General features: G+C 40.2%; 1 protein-coding gene across 7 annotated transcripts in view; it reads right to left on the bottom strand.

Moving 5' to 3' along the window:
• Positions 1 to 1,775: 1,775 nt before the first annotated feature.
• Positions 1,776 to 26,711, bottom strand: part of DIP2A (disco interacting protein 2 homolog A) — a 106,419-nt gene continuing 81,483 nt past the window's right edge. For 2 of the 7 annotated variants that reach the window (XM_064160425.1, XM_064160466.1), the window contains 18 exons: positions 25,557 to 25,701; positions 24,267 to 24,468; positions 23,594 to 23,703; positions 23,363 to 23,443; positions 20,101 to 20,224; positions 16,914 to 17,035; positions 16,218 to 16,329; positions 15,870 to 15,979; positions 15,234 to 15,364; positions 13,444 to 13,612; positions 11,526 to 11,696; positions 9,619 to 9,648; positions 8,454 to 8,515; positions 6,779 to 6,836; positions 6,291 to 6,365; positions 5,691 to 5,865; positions 4,627 to 4,750; positions 1,776 to 3,890 (listed from right to left, as the gene is read on the bottom strand). In XM_064160425.1, coding sequence (XP_064016495.1) covers positions 3,638 to 3,890; positions 4,627 to 4,750; positions 5,691 to 5,865; positions 6,291 to 6,365; positions 6,779 to 6,836; positions 8,454 to 8,515; positions 9,619 to 9,648; positions 11,526 to 11,696; positions 13,444 to 13,612; positions 15,234 to 15,364; positions 15,870 to 15,979; positions 16,218 to 16,329; positions 16,914 to 17,035; positions 20,101 to 20,224; positions 23,363 to 23,443; positions 23,594 to 23,703; positions 24,267 to 24,468; positions 25,557 to 25,701 — 2,254 coding nt within the window. In that variant the 3' untranslated portion in view covers positions 1,776 to 3,637. Of the gene's footprint in view, positions 3,891 to 4,626; positions 4,751 to 5,690; positions 5,866 to 6,290; positions 6,366 to 6,778; positions 6,837 to 8,453; positions 8,516 to 9,618; positions 9,649 to 11,525; positions 11,697 to 13,443; positions 13,613 to 15,233; positions 15,365 to 15,869; positions 15,980 to 16,217; positions 16,330 to 16,913; positions 17,036 to 20,100; positions 20,225 to 23,362; positions 23,444 to 23,593; positions 23,704 to 24,266; positions 24,469 to 25,556; positions 25,702 to 26,711 lie in introns of those variants that run through there. The other 5 variants (XR_010306090.1, XM_064160439.1, XM_064160446.1 and 2 more) reach the window with 5 other exon arrangements.

Raw genomic sequence — 26,711 nt, 5'->3', positions numbered from 1 at the left:
TTAAAAAAGAACAGTTGAAGTTACTGGTCCACAAAAACCACTGCTGCAATAAAGGCAGTTTCATTAACGTTTCAAAGTCATTTAGCACTCACTGGAGTCCAATCTCATGCCTCAGAACAACTCTGAAATATTCTGCTTCAACAGCAGTGCTTTCATGGCATCCTGCCTCATTTCCTCAGCATGGTGACTGGTCAGTGAACCAGCTACAGCAACTAGTTAATTCAGAAAAACATGAGGCTCAGGATTCCCTTGTTGCTGCATTATAGATTTCAAAATGATCAGGTTAAAACAAACAAAAGTTCTTGCACTTTTACGAAGAGGTGGTAATTCAAATGTGAAAACTCATTCAGTTCAAGATGAATTACAGATTTTTGACACTTGTTAGTTTTGAGAAAGACGAGTTAAATTTCTTTGGCAATAAAACTGTGCTGTGCTTCAAACGTGCTTCATACACAGCATTATCTGGATGTGAAGTACAATGCCTTATTTCAGTCAACTGAGGCAAAACAGAAAAGGCTCAAAGATGCTATCTTCCTTCTATGTACAGTGCTTTTAAAGACAGATGATGAGAAAATCCTGCTTGTTTCCTACACTGAATGTTGGTACAAATCTGTTTTCTGTAGGCACACCTATAAACAAAAACTCTTCAAACAAAAACGTTGCCTTTAAGAAGCTGTAATTTCCACTTACAAAGAAGCATCCCTCTTTCACTCTGTTTAAAAGCAGGTGCTTTGTTCTGGAGCCTCTTTAGTTTGTTAGAGAATGCTGCTGACATGACACAAAACCACTGGGGTGTGCAAACAGGGTGGAATCACCCTGTCAGGATGGACCATTCTACACTCCAGATCAGCTGCAGGAAGCCTCAGCATACTTTGATATCCTTTGCATCCCAGAGAAGTGTTGCACTGAATCTTGTGTCAGAAAAAGAACTCTGCTTGGAAGCATGCTCTGGGGTAAAGGTGGTGCTCTATGTAATTTTATTTTGATTAAAAAACAGACACTGTGTCTTCTGTAAGCCATGTTGCAGAAAGCCCAGGGCAAGTTCTCGCTTTAGTGACTTTTACAACCTCTCTGCCTACTGCTGCTGCTTTGGGTTAGCCTGGTGAGGTTGCTTGAGGATGTCATTTTGGTGCTGCTGTCTGTGCTCCTGTTTTTTTTCCAGCCAGTGTTTTTGGCCTGGAGGTCTTTATTTCGGGTTTACCATCAGGCTTCTCTTCATCCTGTTGGTGCTTTTTACTGTTTTTCAAAGGTAGAGATTTTGGCATAGGTCCATTTGTAAACTGAACAGTGGCATGGCTGCTCCCCACTGTGTGTTCTCATACGAAGATGGAGGTAAGAGGGCCTGGAAAAGGCTAACTTGCAAACTGAGCAGGAGTGAGGGTCACATGCCTCGTGGATCTTCAGGTGCTGCTTGAGGGACAATGCCTGCTTGAAGGCCTCCCCGCAGGTAGAGCACTTGAAAATCCTCTCACTCTACTCAAGAAGCTGGTGTGACACAAGGTGGGCAGAGCTCTAAGTCAAGAGCCACCTTTTGCTTTGCTGGGTGAAATAAGCAAGATGATGCTGAGGGGAGGGGTATTAAGCACCCCCTGTCCCATCCCGGCCCATCTCCCCTCCCAGCTGTACTCTTCACCCCCAAGTTTAAGAAACTCAGTCTGCAGCAATTGCCCTTGTGGGTGGAGAGGATCCACACAGGGCAGGGAGGTAAGCCAGACCAGAAAGAACACACACTTCAGTTTTGTTACTGAAAACAGAAAACTCAGAAACATCCACACTTTGAGGATGTGTAATTGCTTTAATTATAAAGCAACTGCAATAACATGTTGCAGAAAAAAAAGCTCTTTAGGCATTAAACTGTCTAAAACACAAGTGAAAATTGTGTACCCTAGGTAAGTTTTTGATCTAACAGCTCAAGTTTCAACATTCAGCAAATCTTGATTTTCAAGAGCTGATTTGAAATGTTTAATGTGCTTTCTGTTTTAGATTTACTTTACAAGGCAACTTGTCTCACTTTCATCAATGTCTCAATACAAAAACCTTACAACGCTTTATTTGCTAAAAAACTACAACATTAAAGGTAAGTCTTTACTTCTGCCAGCTGTTTAGTTATGAGGAATGTCCCATAGCCCACTGCTAGAGGATGCTGTACTTAATAAGTTACACAAGTTCTGTACATAATTACAGTCATAGTAGAGTATGCAGCTGTATAATACACCAAAGTCAAACACCATGAAGGCAAACAACTACCATATATGAAAGTTTTTTTGGGAGATTTTATAGTTTATTTTACCAACAGTCAATTTGATATCCTCGTATCAGGAAGCTGACATCCATCTTTCTTAGGCACTGATCCAGGCAGAATTGCCTTGCAGAAAAACCTGGCTGTTTGCCAAACTCATGCATTTCTTTCTTTGTTTAAAAAAAAGGAAAGAAAACAAAGGTTTAGGTCAAAGTCTTTAGCAATTCTATAAAAATAATTATTTGCTAGTCTCGTGCTTACCTCCAAATACATGAAGTATTTGAGTAACTTCACATTCTCTTTCTGGATTAGGTTCACTGCAGTATTAGATCAGGCAGAAGCTTCAAAACCTTAATTAGTCAAGTGCGACTCAACCAACTGGATATTTCAGCTTGAACAAAGAAGTCTGTCTAAATACAACTCTAAGAACAACGAAAGTTTGTACCATGGTGGATCAAGCTAACACTGAGTATCTTTTCCATGGTGGGGAAAAAAATTACTATCATAAGTTTTAGCACAGGATATTGTAAGACCATGCTTTGTAAACATCTCTAGAAATCATTCAGAGACTGTTGGCTTTGGAATGAATTTTCAAATACTTGGCATTATGGAAGGCAGTAATAAACAGCTAATGCTATGAAAACAAGCAACTTTAACATGAAGTTACAACAGCAAGAGCAGTGAAAGCTCCTGCATCAAGTAATTAAAACTGGATATTCATTTATATTTTATTATAAAGGTTATAGCATTACAGAGTCCAGCATGGCACAGTAAGTAACCCTGTTACAGTATTTGTTTTTGCTTGGTACAAAAAGCCGAACAGCAGCGTCACTGTTACATCGAATCTGGGATTGAAATGAGTTTTTTTTCTTCTGTGTAGGGATGAGCCTGTGGTTTAAAATATAAAGGCTGCATTTTTAAATCTTAGCTTTGTGCAAAATTCCTTTCAGTACAGTAGAGAATATGGTAAAGATGTGTGCAGTCTTTAAGGGTGCCTCTCAACCCACATACTGCCAATATATTGCAAACAATCACATGGAGGGTGAACTCTGAACATTTACTCATGACTTTCAGTATTATTTCTAAGAGTCCTCCTCAGGGCTGGTGTTCTCTCCCCACTGAGCTTTATGTCCTTTTATGCAGTGCATCAAGTACTGACATTCATAATTTTTGTAAAAAACCAAAACACTGGTCCATGACAGTTCTAATAAGCTTCCTTCAGGAATTCCAGTAAACAGCTGTAACCGTTACAATGGATTTATGAAAGCAAATGCAGTCTAAGAGATGAAGGTCTATGAAGATCAGTATCTCCATTTTCAACAGCTTTACAAACACAAAATGGATTCCCATGTTATTACTTGGATTTTGGTGCTTTAGCCTTGATGTGATATTCTGCTCTCACATGTTGTAGGCGACATAAATAGGATCCAACTGGTCAGCTAAAAATCCATCTCTCAAGTGCATTCGTTGTTTCTCACCACGGGAATTGATGGGAATAACACCAGGGTCCACAATGACTACAACACCTACTATGAGATAGTGCTCTTCCAGAACCACATTTGTCACCAGTGCAACCAGGTCCAATGCTTCTTGTTCTGAGCCTTCCAACTCCACAACCACCACCAGCAAGTTGGTCCATGTAAACACAGCACTGTTGGTATGATACAAATATTTAGCGTGAGAAAACCCCAACACAGTCCAAGGAAGCCAGCTAGCAAAGACAGACTCACTGGAAATAAATTTTGTAAGGACTTGAACAACCCCATAAATAAAACCAAGTGTAGTAGTTATGTGAAAAAAATCCTAAACTGAGAGGTATTAAAGCAATAACTTCTTGGAATGTTCTCTGCCACTTGTTTTTCAACTGTCCATGTACAAAAGTAGGCCTTTTGCTCTTCTGTGTACACAATCATATATTAAAAAGTCCTTTGTGCTTAAGTACTACAATGGGAGCCATCAAGATTTCACATTCAGCACATGCATACTTGATAGTAATGTGCTTGTGTATATCTTCAGAGGTTTTTAAAAGAAAGACAAAACTCCCCAAAGCTTACAAGTAAACACTGCCATTTTGAAGCTAAAGATGACCAATGGCCAAATGGTATACATCATCCAGTAGAACCTAATGAGAATATTCTTTGTTAGAAGATATAATTCCAGAAATCTTTGAGACATGTTTACCACATCCAACTGTGTACATTCTGACGCAACCAGCAAAGTCAACAACACAACCTGAAGTGCTCTGCTGCCCAGTTCATATCTTGCCCACCCTTTCTTTTAAAGTATGAAAACCAAACTCAAAGTTGTGGCTAGCATGCTGTTCTGCAGAACCTGACTTCTGTTTTTGAAAAGAAAAGGACACAAAAAACTCATGATGAGGCTCTTACCATTCTGCAATGCTCTTATGTGCCCTTATTACAGAGGTCTCTATATCAATGGGATGGTACCTCATTCCCCTGAGCTCCAGTGTTTCATCCAAAGAGCCTACCACATACAGGGCATCGTGCCTCTCTGCAATATAGCACAGACATTTAAAACATCATTAGATCTATGAAAGAAACATTTTTATTTGTATCTGCTTATTCCTAGTGTTCTAAGATGTTCTTGGTGATTCCTAGGAAAAAGAGTATCTATAATATACATCAAGCTCTACCTTTGGAGAGAAGAGAATTAAGAGGTCATATAGCACTTCTGCCTATTGATGCCAAGCAAATGGATCCAGACTAAACCAAATTTCTTAGTCATCTGATTGTCTTTTCCCACGGAATGTATTCTGAGTTCATAAACCCAAACAAAATCCATCCTCTTCTTAGGATGTTTAGAGTTAGCTTTTTTTTTTTTTGTGATAATCAAGACAGTTATACCTAATCCATATCCTGTCTCAAGAGAAAAAGGAGTAGTTGTTTTTTTTCCATCTGCTTATGTTTCTCAAGTCTTGGTATGTTGGCTTAGACTGAAAAAAGGAGATAAACCATTTATTTTCTATACCAGAAACATTACGAATAAGTTATTCCTCTAAACCTTTAACTTCTGTAAGGTTAGGAAATCACTGTCCTGGGAATTTCACATCCTAAAACTGCTGAAAGACAACATTATTCATATTCTCTAGATCAGCACTGAAATACTTTAAAGGGAACTGGTTCAGAGGAGAAGTCAGCAGAAAGGCTTTAGTGCTTCTACCAAGTGTGCTCATTTTGTTTAAGTAGAAATAAAAGAAGGTGAGCATGGTTTCTAAACATGTCAAAAGGGCATTATGAATTTCTCATTCTGGACGATTGCCCAGTATTGTTATAATCAGTGAGCAAGTACAGAGCAATAATTCCTGTGGCATTCAGCACTTCTCTCTGACGGAAGTCAGGGTAAACTTGCAGGACAGCTTACTCTTCCTTAGCTTAGCTATCCCAAGGAGTCTCAAGCACATGCTTCTGTAAATACATTTGTTTTCTCTTACCTCCACTAGCATCAGTAAGTTCTGTTCTGCGCAGGAAGCCAAGGTACCCAGTCCGAGCCCATATGGTCTGAGTGTCTCCAAAACTCAGGCGAGCAGTAAAGTGATCAGCATGCAGCGCTTCTTCTCCATACACTGTGTAGTAACCAGTAGCATTGTGTGGACTACTTACCCATATCTAGGGGATAAAAAATGCACAAACCAAAACGAACAATGAGATCACTCCCATGTTGAAATGAAACAGTGGAACCACTCCCATACCTACAGAGGTTATTTTGCCAAACCCAGGCACCATTATTTATTGGTTTTAAAAATTCTGTTCCATCGACAATCTTTTTGGTTCTCAATTACTAAGATTTATTAACTTCTGCCTCACAGAAAAATACCAGGACATAGGAGTGAAAAGGAGAGTTTTTAATACGTGTCATTAGGGATGATAAAGAGGAATCATGCAAACATACATACAAATATGTAAACAGACTTCCTTCACTTGCCACATCAAGGCAATTGTAGTAATTCCACTAAGAAACAGTCACTTATCAAACATGACTTATGTCTGTATTAAATCACTGTTAATAAAGTATAACAGCATCAAAGCTTTACCTCTCCTAAATGCGAGTCTCCTAGAGGTCCCTTGGTTTCTGTGTGTGCTATGATGACCTTTACCCCCGGAAGAATCTTGAATGAGAAGTAAATGTTTAGAACAGAAATTATGAGAACTTGAATGAATCAAAACAAAAGTTATTAATGCAGAGTCCCAAAAGTCAATCCCTCTCATTCTAGTCCTCTCTGCACCACAGGCATCAACCATCTCTTCCTACTAAATTATTACTTAACAGTTTAAGCAGCATGCATGTGTTCTGCATGAAGACCTTTGTTTTTTTCATTTGTAGCAATATATCCTGCTGCTTCCCTTTTATTCACCTGGCTTCATTTTAACTAGCTGTTAATTTAATGCTCTCTCTAGTGCCTCTCCCACACATGTCGTCATTATTGAAGCTCGTTGCACAGATTTGTACTGAGATCCAGCTGAAGCAGCTCACCACCCTGGGAAGAGTCATGAGGAAGAATGATTGCTCTCAGTCTCTCACCTTTCCAGATTCCATAAGTGGCAGACTGTGTGGAGAACCCCTCTCCACCAAACGCACCCTAAGAAAACAAGAAAATGCATTTGTGCCAGGATTTGTAACTTAAGCAGGAGTTAAATAGATGTGTTACAGTATACCTGGTGTTATGTTATCCTCAGCTGCACTGACCAAACTGTTAAGATGCCAGACAGTTATGCTCAGTTATTCACAATGCAGTAGGACAGTTAAGAGTTTCTAGGTGTCTTAAAGACCTCCATATTAGCATTTCCATAGACCACTCTCCTTTAAGAATCAGAAGCAGCTCTCTGGGGAGATGAGTAAGTTTTTTCCAGCAAAGTTCTAAGGTTGACAGCATTTTAGATGCACATTCTTTGTTGGGCTCTCATGGACCTCTGCTTGACAGATGGCAGAACTTCATTAGGAATTACAGAAAATGAAAAGCAAGCACCTTAAATGGAATTAAGTGATGCTGTGCAGCACATTAGTAGTATAGCCTATAAAGGTACCACATTTTCAGAAGGAACAAGAACTGAGTGCAGTAGGAGAGGCATATAAGAGAAAAGGCTCCTATACATTATGTCATTACATTACCCTTATAGCCATAGGCTAGAACTGACAGACACAAGTGGCAGCTTTGAAGCTATGGCCAAACTAATTTTGAACAGGAATGAATATATGTCATAAAAGTCATAATAATATTTGAAGCAGAGAGCAAATGACTAAAATGACTGTAGTTTACATTGATCTGTTCAGGTGCCAGATGAGGATCATGCAAATCACGGTGAATAGCTTGTCTTCTAACAGCTAAGATTTAAGTTTGCAAAAATCAGAGACAAGTAGTTACAAAGACTGAAAGTTAACATAAGATCCTAGCTTAACATTGTCCATAAAAAAAAGGCAAATGTGCCAAATCTTGACACTGTATTTCTTAAAGTACAGAAACAAAGACATGCATGCACTCCACATACCCTACTAAAGTTATCTGAACTTGGTGCTGCCAGCACTTGTAACTAAGTTAACTGTGAAACAAGTTAACATGAAAATTATGAGTAACAGAATTGTTTGCTCTTATATATATATATATATATTTGGCAACTTTCCAAATGTGCAGGCATGTGTTGTGTGTCTTGATATGCTGTAGTATAGGCCTTGAATCAGTTTATTGGATCTGGGGAGGTTGAGGGAATTGAGGTGGTTTGGTCTGAAGGATTAAAAAAAGGGAATTCTAACTGCACTTTTCCCACTACCTAAAGGATTATTATTACAGAGAAGACAGAGCCAGTTGAAGAGCACTGAAGCCAGTCCTGCTTTGAGCAGAGGTTGCATGAGGGACATCCTAACTGTTTCTGTGATTCTGTGACTAACCAGCCAGTTGGCAAACCCACCTTTTCCTAACAATATGGTTAGGTTAAAAACAGCTAATGAGTCAAGATTATACAGGACTGATGAATAGACAACAAGTTAAGGTGAAGATCTAGATGTGAACAGCAGAACAAATGATGGAGCAGGAGATGCTGGACCACTTCCAGCACATATCATTCTCTGCAGTGAGGTTCCTCATATGGTGATAAGGGATTAGCAGCTGCCAGGAGCATTGTAACAGACTAATGCAATGCAGTGAGGCTGAACTTTTTCCTCTACAGTCATGAAAGAGTTAATGCTTTATCATAACTGGTACCTGTCATGTCGAAGTGCTCTCATATCTACATAGACTGTTGTCGGATCTGGTCCTGCTGTTCCCTAAGAAGGAGGAAACAAATTCAAAAGAAGGCAGAAAATCCTGATTTTCTTCTCAGAGCCACATACACTCACAAATTCCCTTTTTCACTGACATTCAAAGTATGCCCTAATCTACCAGAAATATAGGAAAACTGACCCCCTTTCTACAGTGACTGCCATCATGCTTTGATGCTTTATAGAGTCAGTAATGAATTATGTATTTATACAGGTAAGTCTAAGTTTCTTTCATTTGTAAATTGAAAACTTAAGTTTTAAATTTTTAATTTTGATTAGCACTTCCCTAAAAACTACACAGGAAGTACAAAGTACTTAAAGCATAAACCTTTGTGGGCCTAATCCCTTTCCCAAAGCCCAACTGTTCCACTTTTTAACAGTTCTGTCAACTTTGAAGAAAAAAACAACCCAACAAAATTTTATTGAACTGTAACTCTCACAATCCATACCTTTTCAAGGCTCCTGCCAGTAACAGCCTAGGCAGAGGTAAAGCTCTACTGCAGTCAGGGGGTAAACCTTCTTACCAACTCTGGTGAGAGGTTTTTCCATTTCCCAACATGAGAACAGGGGACTGACTTTTTTTTCCCCTTTTTCCTTTCCCCATCAGAATTTAATCTCAAGACAATTAGAAAACACTGTGCAAAGCATAGTCAAGCTAAAAAAAATTAGTCAAAGTTCTGGTGACTAACTTCCCCAACAGCAGTTTCTTATTTCAGAAATACTTAAAAATGAGGCCCAAGATTGCAGTGCTGGAGAACAATAATAATTTCTTTATAATAACATTCCCTTGTACTTTTGTAGCACTGCTGAGGCACAGTGACAGCAAGCTCCGCACCAGATTAATGGTATGTATGATTTGTATCTTTAGGAATATACTACTCAGCAATTTTAATCATTGCTCTAATCATCTTTCTGCCCTGTTTGAGAAAGAGGTTTTATACTTCATCTGCAACTGTTCTTAGTTGAGTGGAATTTAATTCCTTTAGAACAAGTCTTGCTTGATCCACTTCAAATGAAAATTCTCTTAAGTGGCATACATTCGTTACAGAGTAATAACTACTGAGCCAGATTGACTTCAGGTCGTTACAAGCACACATGCATCACTATACCTGTTCAGCCAGCTTGCCCAGCCTGTTTGGCTGACAGTGGGACCACAAACAGAAGTAACAGAGGCCATCAAAGTGTGTGAAACAGAGAGAAAGTGAAAAAAAAAGAAAATACAAACAAAGAGGCACTGGAAACATAGGATACACACAGTAAGACAGAAAACAAACCTCATACTGTTTTAGAGTGAAAAGAAATTTTCTATTTCAGATTACTTAAGAGCTTGGTACTTCTAAATGCTTCACTGGGAAATATGCAAGTTCCAGTTAATAAACACAAAGAGGATTAAGGTAGATCATACATAATGCCTGCTGTCTTATAAATCCCTCTTCCACCAATAAGTACCTAAAGGATGCTTGCAGCTTCAGAAATACTTTCTCACTAAACCATCCCAGTAAGGCTGGAAGAGAACATGTGTTTCTTTGCATGCTAATTTGCATCAAATACCCATTCAGTCTGGCTATTGATCTATATGAACCTAAATTAAATGTATTTAAAGTCAAATACAGGTATTATTTTGGAAGAATGGAGAAAAGGTGTTTTTAAAAAAAACTTACAGCCCACAACAGAAGGGTTCAAGAATGGAGAACAGAGATGAAAAAGGTACAAAATGAAGGGGAAGCTTAACTGTCCAGCAGCCCTACACCTTCAGTTTTCTTGGAGTACTTTTCACATTGTCATGTAATACTCTGCAGAAAAGTTTACTTCCCTGCTTTGTGCAGTCTGAACAGAAAATATCCCAAACAGGTTTTTAAAACTCTTGTTTAGACAAGCCAACTCAGAAAGCTGTACTTTCACACCTGTCACCTGAAATGCTTTATTCAATGAATTTAGAATATTCATTTACAGTTATCTTCCTTTCATCTATATCCTCCAGCAATTCAAATGTCATTCTCATAGTGAGGGCCCAAAACTGAACACAGTGTGTGAGGGGCAGTATCACCAGTGTACAGTACATGGGGACAATCACTTCCCTGATCCTGCACGCCACACTATTTCTGATATGAGCCAGGATGCCACTGGCTTTAGTGCCCATTCAGGCATACTGCTGGCTCATGTTCAGCTGGCTGTCAATTAGCACCCCACAAAGACAAGTTAGATTTAATCTGTTTAAACTACACATACAGTATTATTGTCAAATGAACAGTACACTGTCAAAGTTGGATCTAGACCACAGCATGCCATTATCCAGAGTGTGTGAAACAGGACTATGTACTTCATGGGCAAAGCCTCCCCCTCAAAAGCTTTAAATTTTATACCTTTAATTGAAAAGAAGTTCACCTTTCCCATGATGTGAGACAAATACGTTTGCATGTTGATAATATTCAGTTGAGATCTTCAAAAGTAAAAAAAAACCTGCCAACCTGGTCAATTTTCCTTGCTATTACTTGAGGAACTCTGTCTTGCATTTAATTCCCCACATACATAAGCTACTCTTCAAACAGACAAAATCTGAATCACATGAAAGCTGAAACAACACTGCTTGAAATACTAAGTACATTTATAGACAGGAAGCTGTGCATTTAATACTGGTCCTGAATAGTAGGAAGGAAAGAAGTTTCTTAATACTGACCTGCTCTGTACTGGAAAGGCAAATCCACTGGTCAATTAGCACAGAAAAGTGAAATTGTCTGTATCCACATATTCAAGGCTTATTTAACTCGGTGATGAAGCAAACAAGCAATGGAGTTCTGGTTCCAAAATATTTGTCCCATTGCACCAGCTCATATGCCTCATTTAAAGTTTAAATGAACAACCTTGCTTAGTAGATATCCCTGCCCATGGAAGGGAGATTGAAGCTAGATAATCTTTAAGGTCCCTTCCAACCCAAAATCCTTCTATGATTCATTAGGAGAAACATTACTTACAACTGACTATGATTTCGTATAAGGAATAAGCAGTTTAATCTTACCTGTAAGCAAATTGCTACGTTGACCCTGCATCCGAATGTAGTGCTCACTGCACGAGCAGAGAGGCCCAGGTCTTTGAATAGCTTAGAGAAAGACTGTGTCAACGTAATCCTTGGTCTCTCCTCTGCAACCACCATGCATGTTCGTACACAGGACAGGTTAACTCCTTTCATCTAAGAGGTTGTGGGAAGAAAATAACATTTTAAGTTTGAAGTCTACAATTCTAGCAATAAGCCATTTTAATCTGTGGAACAGATTTGTAGAGCAGTGGAACAACTGACGTGAACTCAGCTTGGCTCCATCCACTCAGGACAACCCTCAAAAACTGTGCCAAGAAGTTTTGTGTCAGGGTTTGATGCACAAGATGCAAATTACTCACATCATATAGCTGCAACACATGGCCACTTATTTTGAGCTGAAAAAACCTACAAAGTTGTCACCGTGTCACAGGGCTAGGCTCAGAAGAGACCTGCTCACTCCCAGTGCTACACAATTCAGATGCAAGCAGAGCGTTCAAGATGTATTAGCTGTCATCTGCATGAATGTGAACCTATAGCAACTGCAGGCTGTGGGTCAGGATACACTTCAGTGAGGCTCTCCCTTCAGGAAAACAGAAGGGCAGCATTTTCTGTCTCTACTGAGAATAAGTACAATGTACTGCTTTCTTGTACACAACAAGCTGCCAGATATTCCCACAGTGGAAGTCCTGAACAGCTTAGTTACTATAGCGTGGGAACTCTCCTGCCTTTGAGACGGAGGCATCTCTTCAAGGAAATTAAGTTTCAGTTAAGAGATTTTCCTCAAAAATAAATGACTATGTAATTGCTGCTGTTAGGAAAATTACATCCATTCTAGAGCTCAATAAATTTATTGTCAAGTGATCTGAAAGCAAGTAAGACTTGCCAGGCTCTGGGGGCTTTTTTTTTCTTGTTTGTTTGTTTCTTTGGGCTTTTTTTCCTTGATTTTTTAAAGGGTTAGGTCTTTTGGGTTTGGGGGTTAGTAAGGCTTTTGGTTTTTTTTTTTCCTTCTTTTGGGTGTGGGTTTTGTCTGTTTATATGGGTTTTGTTTTTGTTGTTTTTTGTTTGTTTGTTTTTTTCCCAGAGAAGTGAAAGTTGATAGGCTTGCTACATATTTTGCCCCAAGTCTCAGAAATACCCAGAAGCACAGATGTGCCACAAATAAGTTAAGTTGAAAACATAAGACATCTTTTTTTTTCCCTCCACAAAAAAACATAAAGGCTGAAGCCTCCAGCAATCTCAGCTTTTGCCAAAAGGCCAGTTACAGGCTTTCAGAGAAACACTGCCCCTGTACTCTGCACTGGTTAGACCACACCTTGAGTATTGTGTTCAGTTCTGGGCTCCCCAGTTTAAAAGGGACGCTGAGATGCTTGAGCGTGTCCAGAGAAGGGCAACGAGGCTGGTGAGAGGCCTTGAGCACAGCCCTACGAGGAGAGGCTGAGGGAGCTGGGGTTGTTTAGCCTGGAGAAGAGGAGGCTCAGGGGTGACCTTATTGCTGTCTACAACTACCTGAGGGGTGGTTGTGGCCAGGAGGAGGTTGCTCTCTTCTCTCAGGTGGCCAGCGCCAGAACAAGAGGACACAGCCTCAGGCTGCGCCAGGGGAGATTTAGGCTTGAGGTGAGGAGAAAGTTCTTTACTGAGAGAGTCATTGGACACTGGAATGGGTTGCCCAAGGAGGTGGTGGAGTCGCCATCCCTGGGGCTGTTCAAGGCAAGATTGGACGTGGCACTTGGTGCCATGGTCTAGCCTTGAGCTCTGTGGTAAAGGGTTGGACTTGATGATCTGTGAGGTCTCTTCCAACCCTAATGATACTGTGATACTGTGTGATACTTATGGACCCATCTTCTGCAAGAGAAATATCTGTATATTTATGTCAGTATCTTGAAAAATTAAGTCCACTCACACGGAGTATATCAGTCTGTGTTCCAAGCCCTTTGGTGCACATCTCCATCACAGAGTAAGAGCAGAACGTGACACGTACTTTATACTGACTTACAGCAGACAACCACAGAGACACATTGCTCTCCAGTTCCAGAGGAGGGACTAGAATAGACTGATGACCTGAATATACACTAGGAAAAGAAAGAGAAAAGAAACCTGAAAACTTCAAGCTGGCATAAAACCCCCAAACATTACATAACATCAACCTGAAGTGAAAAGGAAAACAGAGGGCTTGGTATCTATTGGAACTTCCGTTTATCTCCTCCAAAGAGAGCAAGTATCCCTCAGTTACCTCAAACACACAGTTCTTAGCTATGTCACAAACTTTAAAGGGAGTGTATTTGTCCTCCAGTAAATTGTGTTAAACTATCAGCAAATACTCAGTGCCTTGAATAGACAGAACTTCTGACATAAAATGTTAACGTTTGAGATACTAATCCAGTTAGAGATCACAATTTGTAACAAAGCTTATTTTTGTGAGGCATTGTAAGGAAAATGCACCTTTTGCTTTGAAGGAAATGAGTCTTTAACACCTATATTGCACGATTCAAGTTTATAGTGTAATTGTCTAGCCTTTGCCATAGGTGTCTTAGCTTTTAAACCACATTTAGTGAAATATTTAACCTAGATACTGGCTAGCATGAGTGGACAGAAACCCAAATTCAGAATCAGACCACCTTTTATTTAAAACATTATACACTCACCTCAAGATAATAAATAACACAACCACATAGTCTTAAAATTACCAAATGTTTTTCAGATCAGTTACTATCCATAAATCAGTGACACCACTCCCCTCATGCCCTCCACCCATAAAGCTTAGGTAACTCAATGCATCTTGAAAAAAAGAAGAGCATCTCTAACTGCTTTCAACAGGGAGCCTAACACACTTCCCATTTCTCCTGACTACATCTGATGTGTTTTTATAGTGGGTATTATTGTTTTATTTTCAAATATTCTAAAACAGAAAAAAAAATAATGGTGTAATAAAACAGTCTTTCACACTAAAAGCTCATCTGGAACACAGCAGACCTCTTCCACAGACAGCATTACACGTGTTGTTCCCTTCCCTAGAAATGTTTGTTTAAATCAATTCACATTTTAAATCTCCCATAACTCAAGTTTCTTCTCCCTCCATTCTGCTTCACTTTACTGATGATGATAATACATCAGATGTTACCAAAGTTAAGCTTCCTTCCCAGTTGAGGAAATAAGAAGAGGGAATGAATGGGTTAACTACAGTAAATTTGCAAAATAATATCTAAACCACTATTAAATGTTTGGATTAAAGCATGGTTTAAAATGCAGAATGTTTTAAAAGGCATAAAAGAGGAAAGATTTGCACCTTTGCAAGACATGATGCATTATAGTTGTTACCTAATTGTATCAAATCAGGTACATTTAATGGCTTCCTCTAGCATTATTCTTAGCGCACACCAACCTTGCAGTCAACACCTTAAGAGTCTGGTAACAAGAAATGGTTTAATCTCAACACTTTAAAAGAACTTATGTATCAATGTGAAATAGACAGTCAAGTCCTTCTTTTCTTGGATTAAGTATCTAAATAATTCCACTTGCAAAACTCAAGTTACTGAAGTAACTGAAATGAATTTTGTTACCACAAATGTATTTTATGAAATACCTACACAAAGGTTAATTTGCATTTCTCTGACAGTTTCATGCATGACTGTTCCTTTGGATTCTAGAGAGGGCTGGGAACATATCAGAAAGCCTAAGACTGAAACAACATACCTGCACAAGCACCACAGTGCAAACCCCAAGCCACAATAAGGGTCAAGGCAGATGGCAATCTGACGTGAAGGGTACAGCTCGCACTGTAGCTTTATAGAGCGACATAAGGCACTTGTAGCTGCATGTGACATCTGCAAGAGGAAAGCAGGCACTCTCAGGGACTTTGTAAAAAAAACAGCATATCACATGTGAAAATTGACAGAAGTGTCTATTGTGGAAGACATGTAGTGGTGTGAGGTTCTTTTAAGCACCTATCAAAGAGAAAAGAGATCTGAGCCCATGATTTCATAGGTACTTTTCAAGATAGTAGCAAATGACATACTATGACACTGAATGATGCCAAATGACATCTGATCTCTCTCGAATAAACTGCAAAATAAAACTTAGTGAACCGAAGAATTCATTATGAGAAACCTGCTTCTTTTAGCCCCCTCAAAAATTCCCCAAACAGAGGCAGCAGGACTGAATGCTTTCAACAAGTGCATGGAGAAATTCTGATGTCATACAGACTTTATTAATAGTTTTCTGAATGCTGAGATGGCCCACTAATATAGATATCTTCCACATTCATTCCTCCTGCCAGAGAAGAAGTGCAAAAAATATATTTAAGCAAACAAAATATAACAATCTCATTACCTTTACTCCTGCTAATATACCAGTGGTAGACACGCTGAAGTCCAAGTATGCTAACATATCTGGAGATGTCGGTCTGAAAATACTAGCCAGCTTCTTTTTAGGCATATCATCTATGTAAAATACAGACAAAGAGAAGAGTACCACATTATTATTTTGGAAAAGGATCACAGGACAAAAAAAAAAAAGTATCTCTACAGCAGATACTTTCTCCAGATGCATTCTATAGTTTCTAGACAGCTATGTCAATGCAATATAAAATACGTCCTTTCAATGAGGCAGCTATGGTATAATAAAATAAGTAAGTCTTCAAACCATTTACATTTTGGCTAGAGGGCAAACATTCTATACCTGTATCCAAAATAGTGGGCCAAGTTTTAATATCTACAGCTGCTGCAGCTTCCTTGGACTTCAGCAGCTTCATTATCACTTGTGTGGTCAGTATACATGCAGACTTACTGACCTGTAAATACACAATTAAAACCATTTATAGAACTAGTTAACGAGTGCTCAAGTGATTTCACATCCATCCTGATGACAGAACCAGTAAGCTGACTAGATTAATAAATTTCAAGCAAAATAAATCACAACAATAGAAAGAATATCATAAACAGAATAGAATCAACCAGACTGAAAGAGACCTCCAAGATCATCCAGTCCAACCTAGCACCCAGCCCTAGCCAGTCAACTAGACCATGGCATTGAGTGCCTCATCCAGTCTCCTCTTGAACACCTCCAGGGACGGTGCCTCCACCACCTCCCCGGGCAGCCCATTCCAATGGGAAATCACTCTCTCTGTGAAGAACTTCCTCCTAACTTTCAGCTTACACCTACCCCGGCACAACTTGAGACTGTGTCCCCTTGTTCTATCGCTGGTTGCCTGGGAGAAGAGGCCACCCCCCACCTGGCTACAATGTGTTTACTGACTCAGCCACAGAGACTTTTTTTTCTTATCTTATTTTACACTGACTGTGGAAAGTAATTTATCAGGCTGCATCAGCCAACCTAGACCCACCAGAAGCATTCGGAAAAGAATATCATACATACCTCCACAATCATTTTGACAGTGGGCAGAGTGGTAGCAAGATTCTGAGGATGAGGGGGGCGAACGGTGATAGGTACACAACCAGCATATAAGCAGCCATAAAACGTTGCTATCAAGTCTACTCCTGTAAAGGGTATTTGAAAAAAAAATAAATCAGAACAAAAAGCCAAATTCTTTCACCAAAATCAAAATAGGCACAGATTTATTTTATTAAGATGTAAAAGTTTGTCACAGGGTCTCTTTAGAATTGGTCATGCCCAGTTCTAAAAGGTTAGCATATTTTGCATTTGAGAGTTAGCAAAAAGTGTTCAATCCCTACAAACTTTAGATTTATAAGGATATATTTTCATGGACAGGAAGTATAAAATAACAAAAACAATAGAGTATTGTAAATTATGAAGATGACAACTCATATTCTTTTAGAAAGCATACTTTTCATCTTCATAATTATCACTCTGAATTACGCAGTCATCCTGCATTTGCAAGGTAATACTTGTTTCCTGAGGTACACTTCTATACACACTGTAGCAATGGAAGCTTGGAGTCCAGATATCTCCTTTAGAGACAGTCATTCAGGAAAGAAAGGGTGTTCATGTACTGACATCACTAATCTAAATCTAGTTTTCAATGGATACTTATACAGTTTCATTCCATTCTCTGAGGTTAAAAACTGAGAAACTTGTGTGGTTTAATCACAGAATGTCAGGGGCTGGACCTCAAAAGATCATCCAGTCCAACCCCCCTGCCAGAGCAGGATTGCCTATATCAGATCACACAAGAATGCATCCAGGTGGGTTTGGAATATCTTCAGAGAGGGAGCTTCCACAACTACCCTGGGCAGCCTGTTTCAGTGTTCTGTCACCCTCACAGTGAAAAAATTCCTCTTCACGTTTAAATGAAAATTCCTTTGCCTCAGCTTCCACCTGTTGCCCCTTGTCCTGTCATCGGGCATTACCAAGCAGAGCCTGGCTCCATCCTCCTGGCATTCACCCTTTACCTACTTATAAACATTGATGAAGTCTCCTCCAAGCTAAAGGGCCCCAGCTTTATCAGTCTCTCACTGTAAGAGAGATGGTCCATTCCCTTAATCATCTTTTTGAGTCTGTGCTGGACTCTCTCCAGCAGTTCAATGTCCCTCTTGAACTGGGAGGCCCAGAATGGCACTTAGCCTACTAAACACAGCCCTTCTAATACACCCCAGAATGGCATTGGTCATCCTGGCCACAAAAGCACATTGCTGTCTCATGGTCAACCTCCTATCCAATAGGGCTCCCAGATTCTTTTCCCTTTCACTGCCTTCCAACAGGTCAGTCCCCAGCCTATACTGATGCCTAGGCTTATTCTTTCCTGGGTGCAAGACTCTACACTTGCCCTTGTTGAATTTTGTTGAATTTCTTCCTGCCGAACCCTCCAGCCTGTCCCAAGTCTCAATGAAGGTCAGCACAGCCTTCTGGTGTGGCAGCCACTCCACTCAGTTTGGTGTCATCAGCAAACTTGCTGACAGTGCACTCTGTGCCTGCATCCAGGTCATTGATGAACATATTGAACAGAACTGGTCCCAGTACTGACCCCTGTGAGACCCCACTAGTAACACGCCTCCAACTAGACTCCATCCCATTGACCACAATTCTCTGGCTTCTCCTCTTCAACCAGTTCCCAGTCCCACTCACTACCTGATCATTCAGATCACGCTGCCTCAGTTTAGCCAGAAGGATGCTGTGGGAGACAGTGTCAAATGCTTTACTGAAATCAAGATAAACCACATCCACTACTCTATCATCATCCCTCCACCTGGTTATGTCCTCATGAAAGGCTATCAGGTTGGTCAAACATGATTTCCCCTTGGTAAAACCATGTTGTGCTCTCAATGACTCCACTGTCCTTGCTATGCCTAAAGACAGCATTGAGGATAAATTTCTCCCTTACCTTTCTGAGGATGGAGGTGAGGCTGACAGGTCTATAGTTACCTGGGTCCTCCTTCTAACCCTTTTTGAATATTGGAGTGATGCTTGCCCTCCTCCAGTCCCCAGGTACCACTTCTTCTGCCATGACTTACTAAAGATGATCAAGAGTGGTATGGCAATGACCTGTGCCAGCTCCCTCAGCACCCGTGGGTGCATGCCATCAGGACCCATGGACTTAAGGATATTCAGATTACTCAACTGTTCCTTAACCCAGTCCTCATGAACCAGAGAAGACTCCTTTGTCATGCTTTCCTCTGGTGCCTCAGGTGTCAGAGGCTTCTGAGAACAGTTTCCAGCAGTACAGAGACAAAAAAGGCATTTAGTAACTCTGCCTTCTTTGTGTCCTCTGTCACCAAGGCACCCACCTCATCCATCAGAGGGCCTACATCGCCTCTAACATTAGCTTTTCCTGCAATGTATTTGAAGAAGCCCTTTTTGCTATTCTTGACCACTCTTTGCAAGGTGGAGTTCCAATGAGGCCTTAGCCTTCCTAGTTGCTTCCCTACACCCTCTGACAACAGTCCTATACTCCTCCCAGGTGGCCTGTCCCTCCTTCCCTGATCTGTAGACTCTCTTCTTCCACTTAAGTTTACTTAGCAGTTCCATACTTAACCATGCAGGTCTCCTGGCTCCCTTTCTCAGTTTCCCACTTGCTGGGATGCACTAATCTTGAGCTTGTAAGAAGAGGTCCTTAAATGTTAACGAACTATCATGCCTTCTACTGCCCTGTCCAGTGAGATTTCACCCAGAAATTGCTTGAAAAAGCCAAAGTTGGCTCTTCTGAAATCCAGGGTTGTAATCCTGCTTGATATCCTGTTCCTACCAGACAAGATCTTGAATTCCACCATTAAAGCCAAGGCTGCCCTCAACCTTCACTGCTTCAACCAGACCCTCCTTGTTGGTGAGGATAAGATCCAGCAGTGCTCCCCTCCTAGTTGGCTCCTCCACCATCTCCATTAAGAAGTCATCATCAAAGCACTGGAGGAACCAAACTATTCTTCCATTACTGCCCAGACATCTGCAACACTTTGATGAAATGTTAAGAGAATGTAGTTTGCCACTTAAGAACAGTGAACGAACAATAAAACAACAGAAATACATCTCTTTGAAATATCAAGTTACTGCCATATACTACTATATCAAATGGATGCTTGAATACTCTGTCTTGGAAAGAGTTGCTTCTTGCAGTATCTGCCTTTGAGTTTTGCTGTCTGTACTGCCTTACCTGGAGGATAAACCAGGGCCACATGGTCACCGATATTCAGTCGTCCTTTCTCCATCAGTGCAACTGCTACTCTCTCTGCCCTCTTGTGCAACTGTATGCACGACGCAGTGCTAGCTACAGTGCCCTGCACACAAAAGAAGCAACATCACAAAACTTTTAGTTTCAAATTGTTCTCCACAAAGTATATGCTGCAGAGGCAGCACTTCATTGTCCTTATTTTAACACCACAGCAAGCTTTTAAAGACTCTGGGTGTTTCAGTAACCATACTACTGGTACCATGAACTTTTGGAATGCTAAAAAACATCAGCTTCCAAATATATTTGGTACCACACAGGGACTGTGTTACAAATATTTCATTTTTTTCAGTCCAAGGGAGAAAACACAATTGTATTAGCAGCAAGAAAAGCACTGCATCAGCTTTACATTACCATGCATAACCCAACCTGTAGCTCACAGAATCATCATATAATGGTGTAAGATGCAATCAGCAGTATTAAAAGTGCAAAGGGAACTCTGCTGATGTCTTTGGTATACTCTTTTGACATGTCAGAGAGGCAATGTAAGTTGTGCCTGGTGTACACTGTCACTTCTGCTTTAGTGCATCTACTGAAAGTGTATTTTTCACAACTATGCATCTGCAAAGTCTTTGCTTAGAAGCAGTGCTTTCTCTGGATTGCTTAGGCAGTTCCCAAGTCATGGGGACTGCAAAAAGCTAACTCCAGTTCCTTATGTGAAGATAGAAACATTCTTTTTCTATCCAACCTAGGAATCAATGCCTTAGCCTGTGAAATTAGGATGTATGATTTCCCAAGACTCAATCTGATTCAAGAAAAACTAGTGGACAACTACCTTAGAGGGAAATAGTCAGAGACTGAATCAAGACCACTTCTACACAGAAAGGATTATCACAGCAAATGTCTGCCACATAAGTAACCAATTTCAAGTCATGGAGAGCTGCCAAATGTAATCTTCAGCTCAAATACACAGCTCTCTGATTCAAGGCTTAGTTTGATGCAGGATGCACTGATGCTCTGCTCCATCTGTTGCTAACGTCTGTGAGCTAACATCATGCAAAATTAGAAAAGTAAATACAGTGTATTCTTGATAATATGGGAACAGTAGCAGCTCGACTCGGGAGAAAAATGTTGACCTAAAAAGGGGGAGAACAAAAGGGTTTCTCAAGGAAAGCTGAGAACAAATGAATGTTTAGCATCATAGCTTAATAGTTCCAGCTATTTAAGAGGTATTCACCAACAGATAATTTCACCGTGTCTAAGTTTTGCATTTTCTTTGTACAATACCTCCTTGTAAAGGATAAAGATTGCTGGAACAAAATAATCCAGTGTGTTTGGTTTGTGTCTGGCAGGGTTTTGGTAGCAGAGGAGGGGCCTATTGATGTAACTCCTGTAAGAAGCTTCAAGAAAATCCTTATGCTGCTGCAAGGTGAAGAGGTAGCTGAGCCTGAGAAGGGTGGGGTCAGGGGAAGATGTTTTTAAGATCTGGTTGTATTGCTCACTATCCTTCTCTGATTTGGCTGCTACATTTGTGGTGGTTTTGCTGTTCAGATCAACCTCATTTTGTTTCCTGAAGCTGAGTCTATCTTTTGCCTGCAATTATAACTGGGGAGTGAACCTTCCCTGTTTTTTTGTCTTGACCCTCAAAGCCTTCTGTTATACTTTCTCCTCTATATCCACCCACAGAGGGGTAGGAGTGAGTGGCTGTATAGTGCTTGGTTGCCAGTTGGGTGGCATGAGATCCAGAAAGGGGCTTCTTCATACTAAAAACCTTCCCTCAAAAGCCTCTTTATTCTGTGAGAATAATAAAGCAATTCAGAGGCTTTCAATAGTAACTATACTGAAGAAGTTTCTTCTGCTAAAACAGAGTCTCAGAAAGAAAGTTAGGACTTTGGACCATGTCACAAACCATTTCACCTGCCTGAATGAGAGTCCCTAAGGCAAATCTGTAACTTTTCCTGTCTTGCACAGCAGCAGTAGAGTATAGCACAAGATAAGCCAAATCTGTCACTGGACTATTCTGTCATGGAAATGGTAGCTACTGAAGATAGGTATCAATAAAAAACAAACAGCTTTGCCTCCTGTAAAGAAAGAAGGGGAACAGAAAAGTGCCAGAGCAGCAGTAGAAGATCTAAAAGATGTGAATTTTCTGATACATGAACAGCAGTAGAGCTTCTCAAGCCCAAGAGGCTGAAATACTGAGAAACATCCAAAAGTTCTTATTTATAACATATCCTGTTACAAAGTGCTGGATGCACAGGGAAATAGATGCTCCAAAACTACTGACAGCCACATCTACAGAGCAGCTATGAGCAAAACCGAGAGACATGACTGCTGCTGTGTCATATGTCACAAGGGCTCAGACAGCTCTAAGTATATGGAGCCTGTAATCACACAGAGCCTGCACTTCAGAAGTGAAGCATTTACTTGTTCATTCTTGAGCAACTCTAAATTCAATCCTTTTGGAGGCCAGAGTCTGAGGACAAGGCTTCTATGGCTCCCAAAGAATCATAGAATCAACCAGGTTGGAAGAGACCTCCAAGATCATCCAGTCCAACATATCACCGAGCCCTACCCAGTCAACCAGACCATGGCACTAAGTGCCTCATCCAGTCTTTTCTTGAACACCTCCAGGGACGGAGACTCCACCACCTCCCTGGGCAGCCCATTCCAATGCCAATCACTCTCTCTGGGAAGAACTTCCTCCTAACATCCAGCCTATACTCCCCCTAGCACAACTTAAGACTGTGTCCCCTTGTTCTGTTGCTGGTTGTCTGGGAGAAGAGACCAACCCCCACCTGGCAGTGTTCCTAAAAAATGCATCTCCAAAGCTCTTCCAAGGGTTCTCTACTTAGGCTCTAGATCTTCTAATTAAAAAAAAATAATCCTTCATCTCTGACTTCCACATATCCTTGTGTCCAGGGACAAAGACAGAATTACGACTTTCGTTAATATGACAAAAAGTTGTGTTCCAACAGGATATGTAATTACTACAATGTTTTAAGATAGGTAGAATTCATACTGAAATTTTAGATATGGAATAAAAGATGTGGAATACAATTGCAGCTGTTGAAAAACTGTGCTGCTTTGCTAACGAGCAGTTTTTGTCTGCTTCATCAAAATTCTGCTTCCAAATGTCTGCTTCACCATAGCATTTTTGGAAAAGACTGCTAGCTATAATTTTCTTAGAACACAAACAATGTTTAACAGACCTCAATCTCCAAGCATGACCTAAAGTGCAACTCACCTTGGAATTCAACAAAAGAAAAAGGGGATGATCTGGAGTTGTCTGAGCTCTCCACTGAAGAACGTCTGCTAAATATAGGAACTGAAACAAACAAAACAACAAAAAAAGAGACACTCAGGTTCACTCAAAATGTACCAGTACCATGCTTAGTTTCAGAATACCATAACTGGTCTTCTCTTGTTTTGAATAAGGCTACTCCAGTATTTAATAACACTAGAACATCAGTGGTACCTTTCTTGCCTGATCGTTATCCTCCAGCTGAGTAACATCTCTCCCTGAGGCTTGCGCAATCCTCTTTCCAGCAACAAGGTTTCCAACTATCATTGAGGCAGGACCAACCTCTGCATTTTGAAAAAACAGTAGAAAATAAGGAAAAGAATGCAAGGAACATGTAATAATCTATAACTCAGACTGTGAATTACCATAAATGTCACATGTGACATCGATCTGAAAAGATGAAAAGCTAAGACCAAGGGCCATATTGCATAGGAAAAAGGAAAGACAGTATATGGTACACTGAACATCAGCCCATTATCAGTATGGTAGATTAAAAAATACACTCTATTGATTCAGCAAACTGAGGTCTGTATTTCAGTTTTATTACAGGATTTACAGTGCATCTAAGGATCAGCCTTTGCAAGATGACCAGTATAGAACCAATTTATAATGGAACTAACAGAAGCATGAAACAGGTACATGCTTTATGTCCTTGCATTTACCTGGGACTAAAGGCAAACCCTAACTTCCTCAACTGAGCTCTGGGCTGGTCTAACACCATTACTAACTGTCAATTTAGGCTGCTTAAAGGCAGTCTACATGCACAGCCCTGAACTCTCATGTCAACTCTGAGTCCTATCCCATGCACACCCTCAGAGAGAGAAATACACAACTAAGGATTACTGACCTGGTTGTTTCTGCCGAGGCTTAGGCAGGTTAGTAACACAAGTATGTGGGCACATCAAGACATTACATGGGTGCAGAGTACCCTCTAGAAAGCGCTGCTTGGTTTCTGAAATATGAATTCCGCCAAGTGGAGCCTTTGGTAAAGTGTTGGCTGGTACCAAGGCAAGACAGTAGACGCCAACTTGGTGAATGCTATCAATTGCCTTGATAGAAAGAAAAAGAAAAATACAGTCCATGTTATCATCTGGGATGTAGCTATGGCAAGAATTTATGTCATTTAGTAACATTAAAAGTTTTATTTGCACCACAATATGCAAATAAAGAGTCCAATTCTGCACTCACTGAACTCATAGAAGCTGTGCCATGACTTCAATGGGAGCAGGAGCAGACCCAGGACTATGCTTGTGCATTGTATCAAGGGGATGCCACCTGCACATCAGGGATGTCTCTTAAAAGTGGGCAAAAAGCACAGAGGTTTCGAAAAACCAAGAATTACCCAAACTGAATTTGGCCTGTATGGCACAATCACAAAAGCACAGTAGAACATAAAATCAGAAAAGTAGGGAGGGATACATCTTCTGGCCTAAAACTTAAACGTCCATTTTGGCCATGACACTTCTGAGGACAGAACGAAAAATATTTTTCTTGCCATGAAAAAACTCCTTCCTATTATCAGATAGTCCCTCCAAAAAGATTACCAAACTGAAATTAGACAGAAAACATTATTATATGACTGCTTTACTCTTCAGAGGAACCTTCCCTTCAGTTGTCCGTTCACTATTCTGCCATAATTGCTCTCTCACTTTTTACTTCCTTACAACGGATTAATTAAAAAATCCTCAAGTACAAATCTACCAGAATTTCCCTCCCTTCATGCTCCCCATGGAAAAAAGACTCAAGGGAAGAAGTTTTAATGCTTACTGTTGGAGACCTAGAATAAGGACGTCAGTGACATAAAAAGGTTTCAAAGTGTGTTTTGATACTCAGCACTAAGTACCCCTTTAAACATTTTCAGACTTAACTCTCCCAATCAGTATAAAACTGAGTAGATACACAGAATTAGAATAAACAAAACCTATCATCCCTAGAACTTAAAATTCTTTTAGTAGCATGAAGTTAAAAGACATTGTGAAAGAAAGTCTTACTTTTGACAAAATTCTATTAACTATCAACCCTGAAATAATTCCCCAAGTCAGTGCATTACAACTCTGGTGTTACACTGATAGGTTTTTCTTATGGAAAAAAAAGAAGATGCTCTCAGAGTCTTATTTCAGATATCAGCCTTATTCACCTGGAAAGAGAGAAAGGACAGACTGACTACCTGTAGAACCCTGCTCATCCACTGAAAACTATCCTCCTCTGACGCATCAGGACGCTGCTCTGCCACAAGCACTATTCGATCATCATGCAAAACGGTCACAGAAAACACTGCTATCCTAAAACACAAAGGACAGAAGAATGATAGGATGCAACATATGATGAAACATAGCATGGTTTATTATAACATGGAAATGACTGCAATCTTTAATGGTATTGTTTCAACATACACAAGCATTTTTCATGCCAGATCATCACAAAATCACAGACAAATTTAAAACAGATGTGGGCCTGTTATTGTAATTTATTTTTGTTGGGGGACAAGTGAATTTGCAGTCACCCACGTTGCATGTGTTTAACACAGACAGCTTCCATACGTGCAGGGGTTGTGCTTATACAACTCTATCATGCATTCTAAACTTGTGGCACTTGCATAAGATGTCCCTTCTGAAAGACAACTATGCCAAATTACTGATCAGCATGGCTATCAATATTTGTACTGAAAAATACTTACTCCTATTTGTGTACTGAATTAGTTCTAGGCTTGCATCTTCTAAGATGAAATATTAATAATGCCTAAAGCAGGTACGTGCCATTATTATTATGAACTGTGAATTACACAAATGATGTAAAAATGAGGAGAGACTGACTTTCACAGAATCATAGTATAGCTTGGGTTTGAAGTGACCTTTAAAGGTCATCTAGTCCAATCCGCTAGCAGTAAGCAGGGACATCTTCAACCACATCAGGTTGCTCAGAGCCCTGTCTGTTTCCAGGCATGAGACATCTATCACCTCTCTGGGCAACCTGTGAAAGTGTTCCACCACTCTCACTGCAAAAAACATCTTCTTTTTACATTTAGATGGTATCTCATCTCTTTTAGTTTAAAGCTATTACTTCTTTTCCTATCACAACAGACTCTGCTAAAAAGACTTTCCCCATCTTTCTTATAGGCCTCTTTCAGGTACTGAAAAGCCATAATAATGTTTCCCTTAGGTCTTCTCTTCTCCAAGCTGAACTACTCCAACTTTCTCAGCCTGTCCTCACAGTAGAAGTGCTCCTGCACTCTGATAATTTTTGTGGTCATTCCAAGGACCCTCTCCAAGAGGTCCTGTCTTTCCTGTGCTGA

Source organism: Pogoniulus pusillus, chromosome 2 (genome assembly GCF_015220805.1).
Source record: "Pogoniulus pusillus isolate bPogPus1 chromosome 2, bPogPus1.pri, whole genome shotgun sequence".
Classification (NCBI taxonomy): Eukaryota; Metazoa; Chordata; class Aves; order Piciformes; family Lybiidae; genus Pogoniulus; species Pogoniulus pusillus.
Note: the sequence above shows the minus strand (reverse complement) of the source record. Positions and strands in the feature narration are given on the sequence as shown.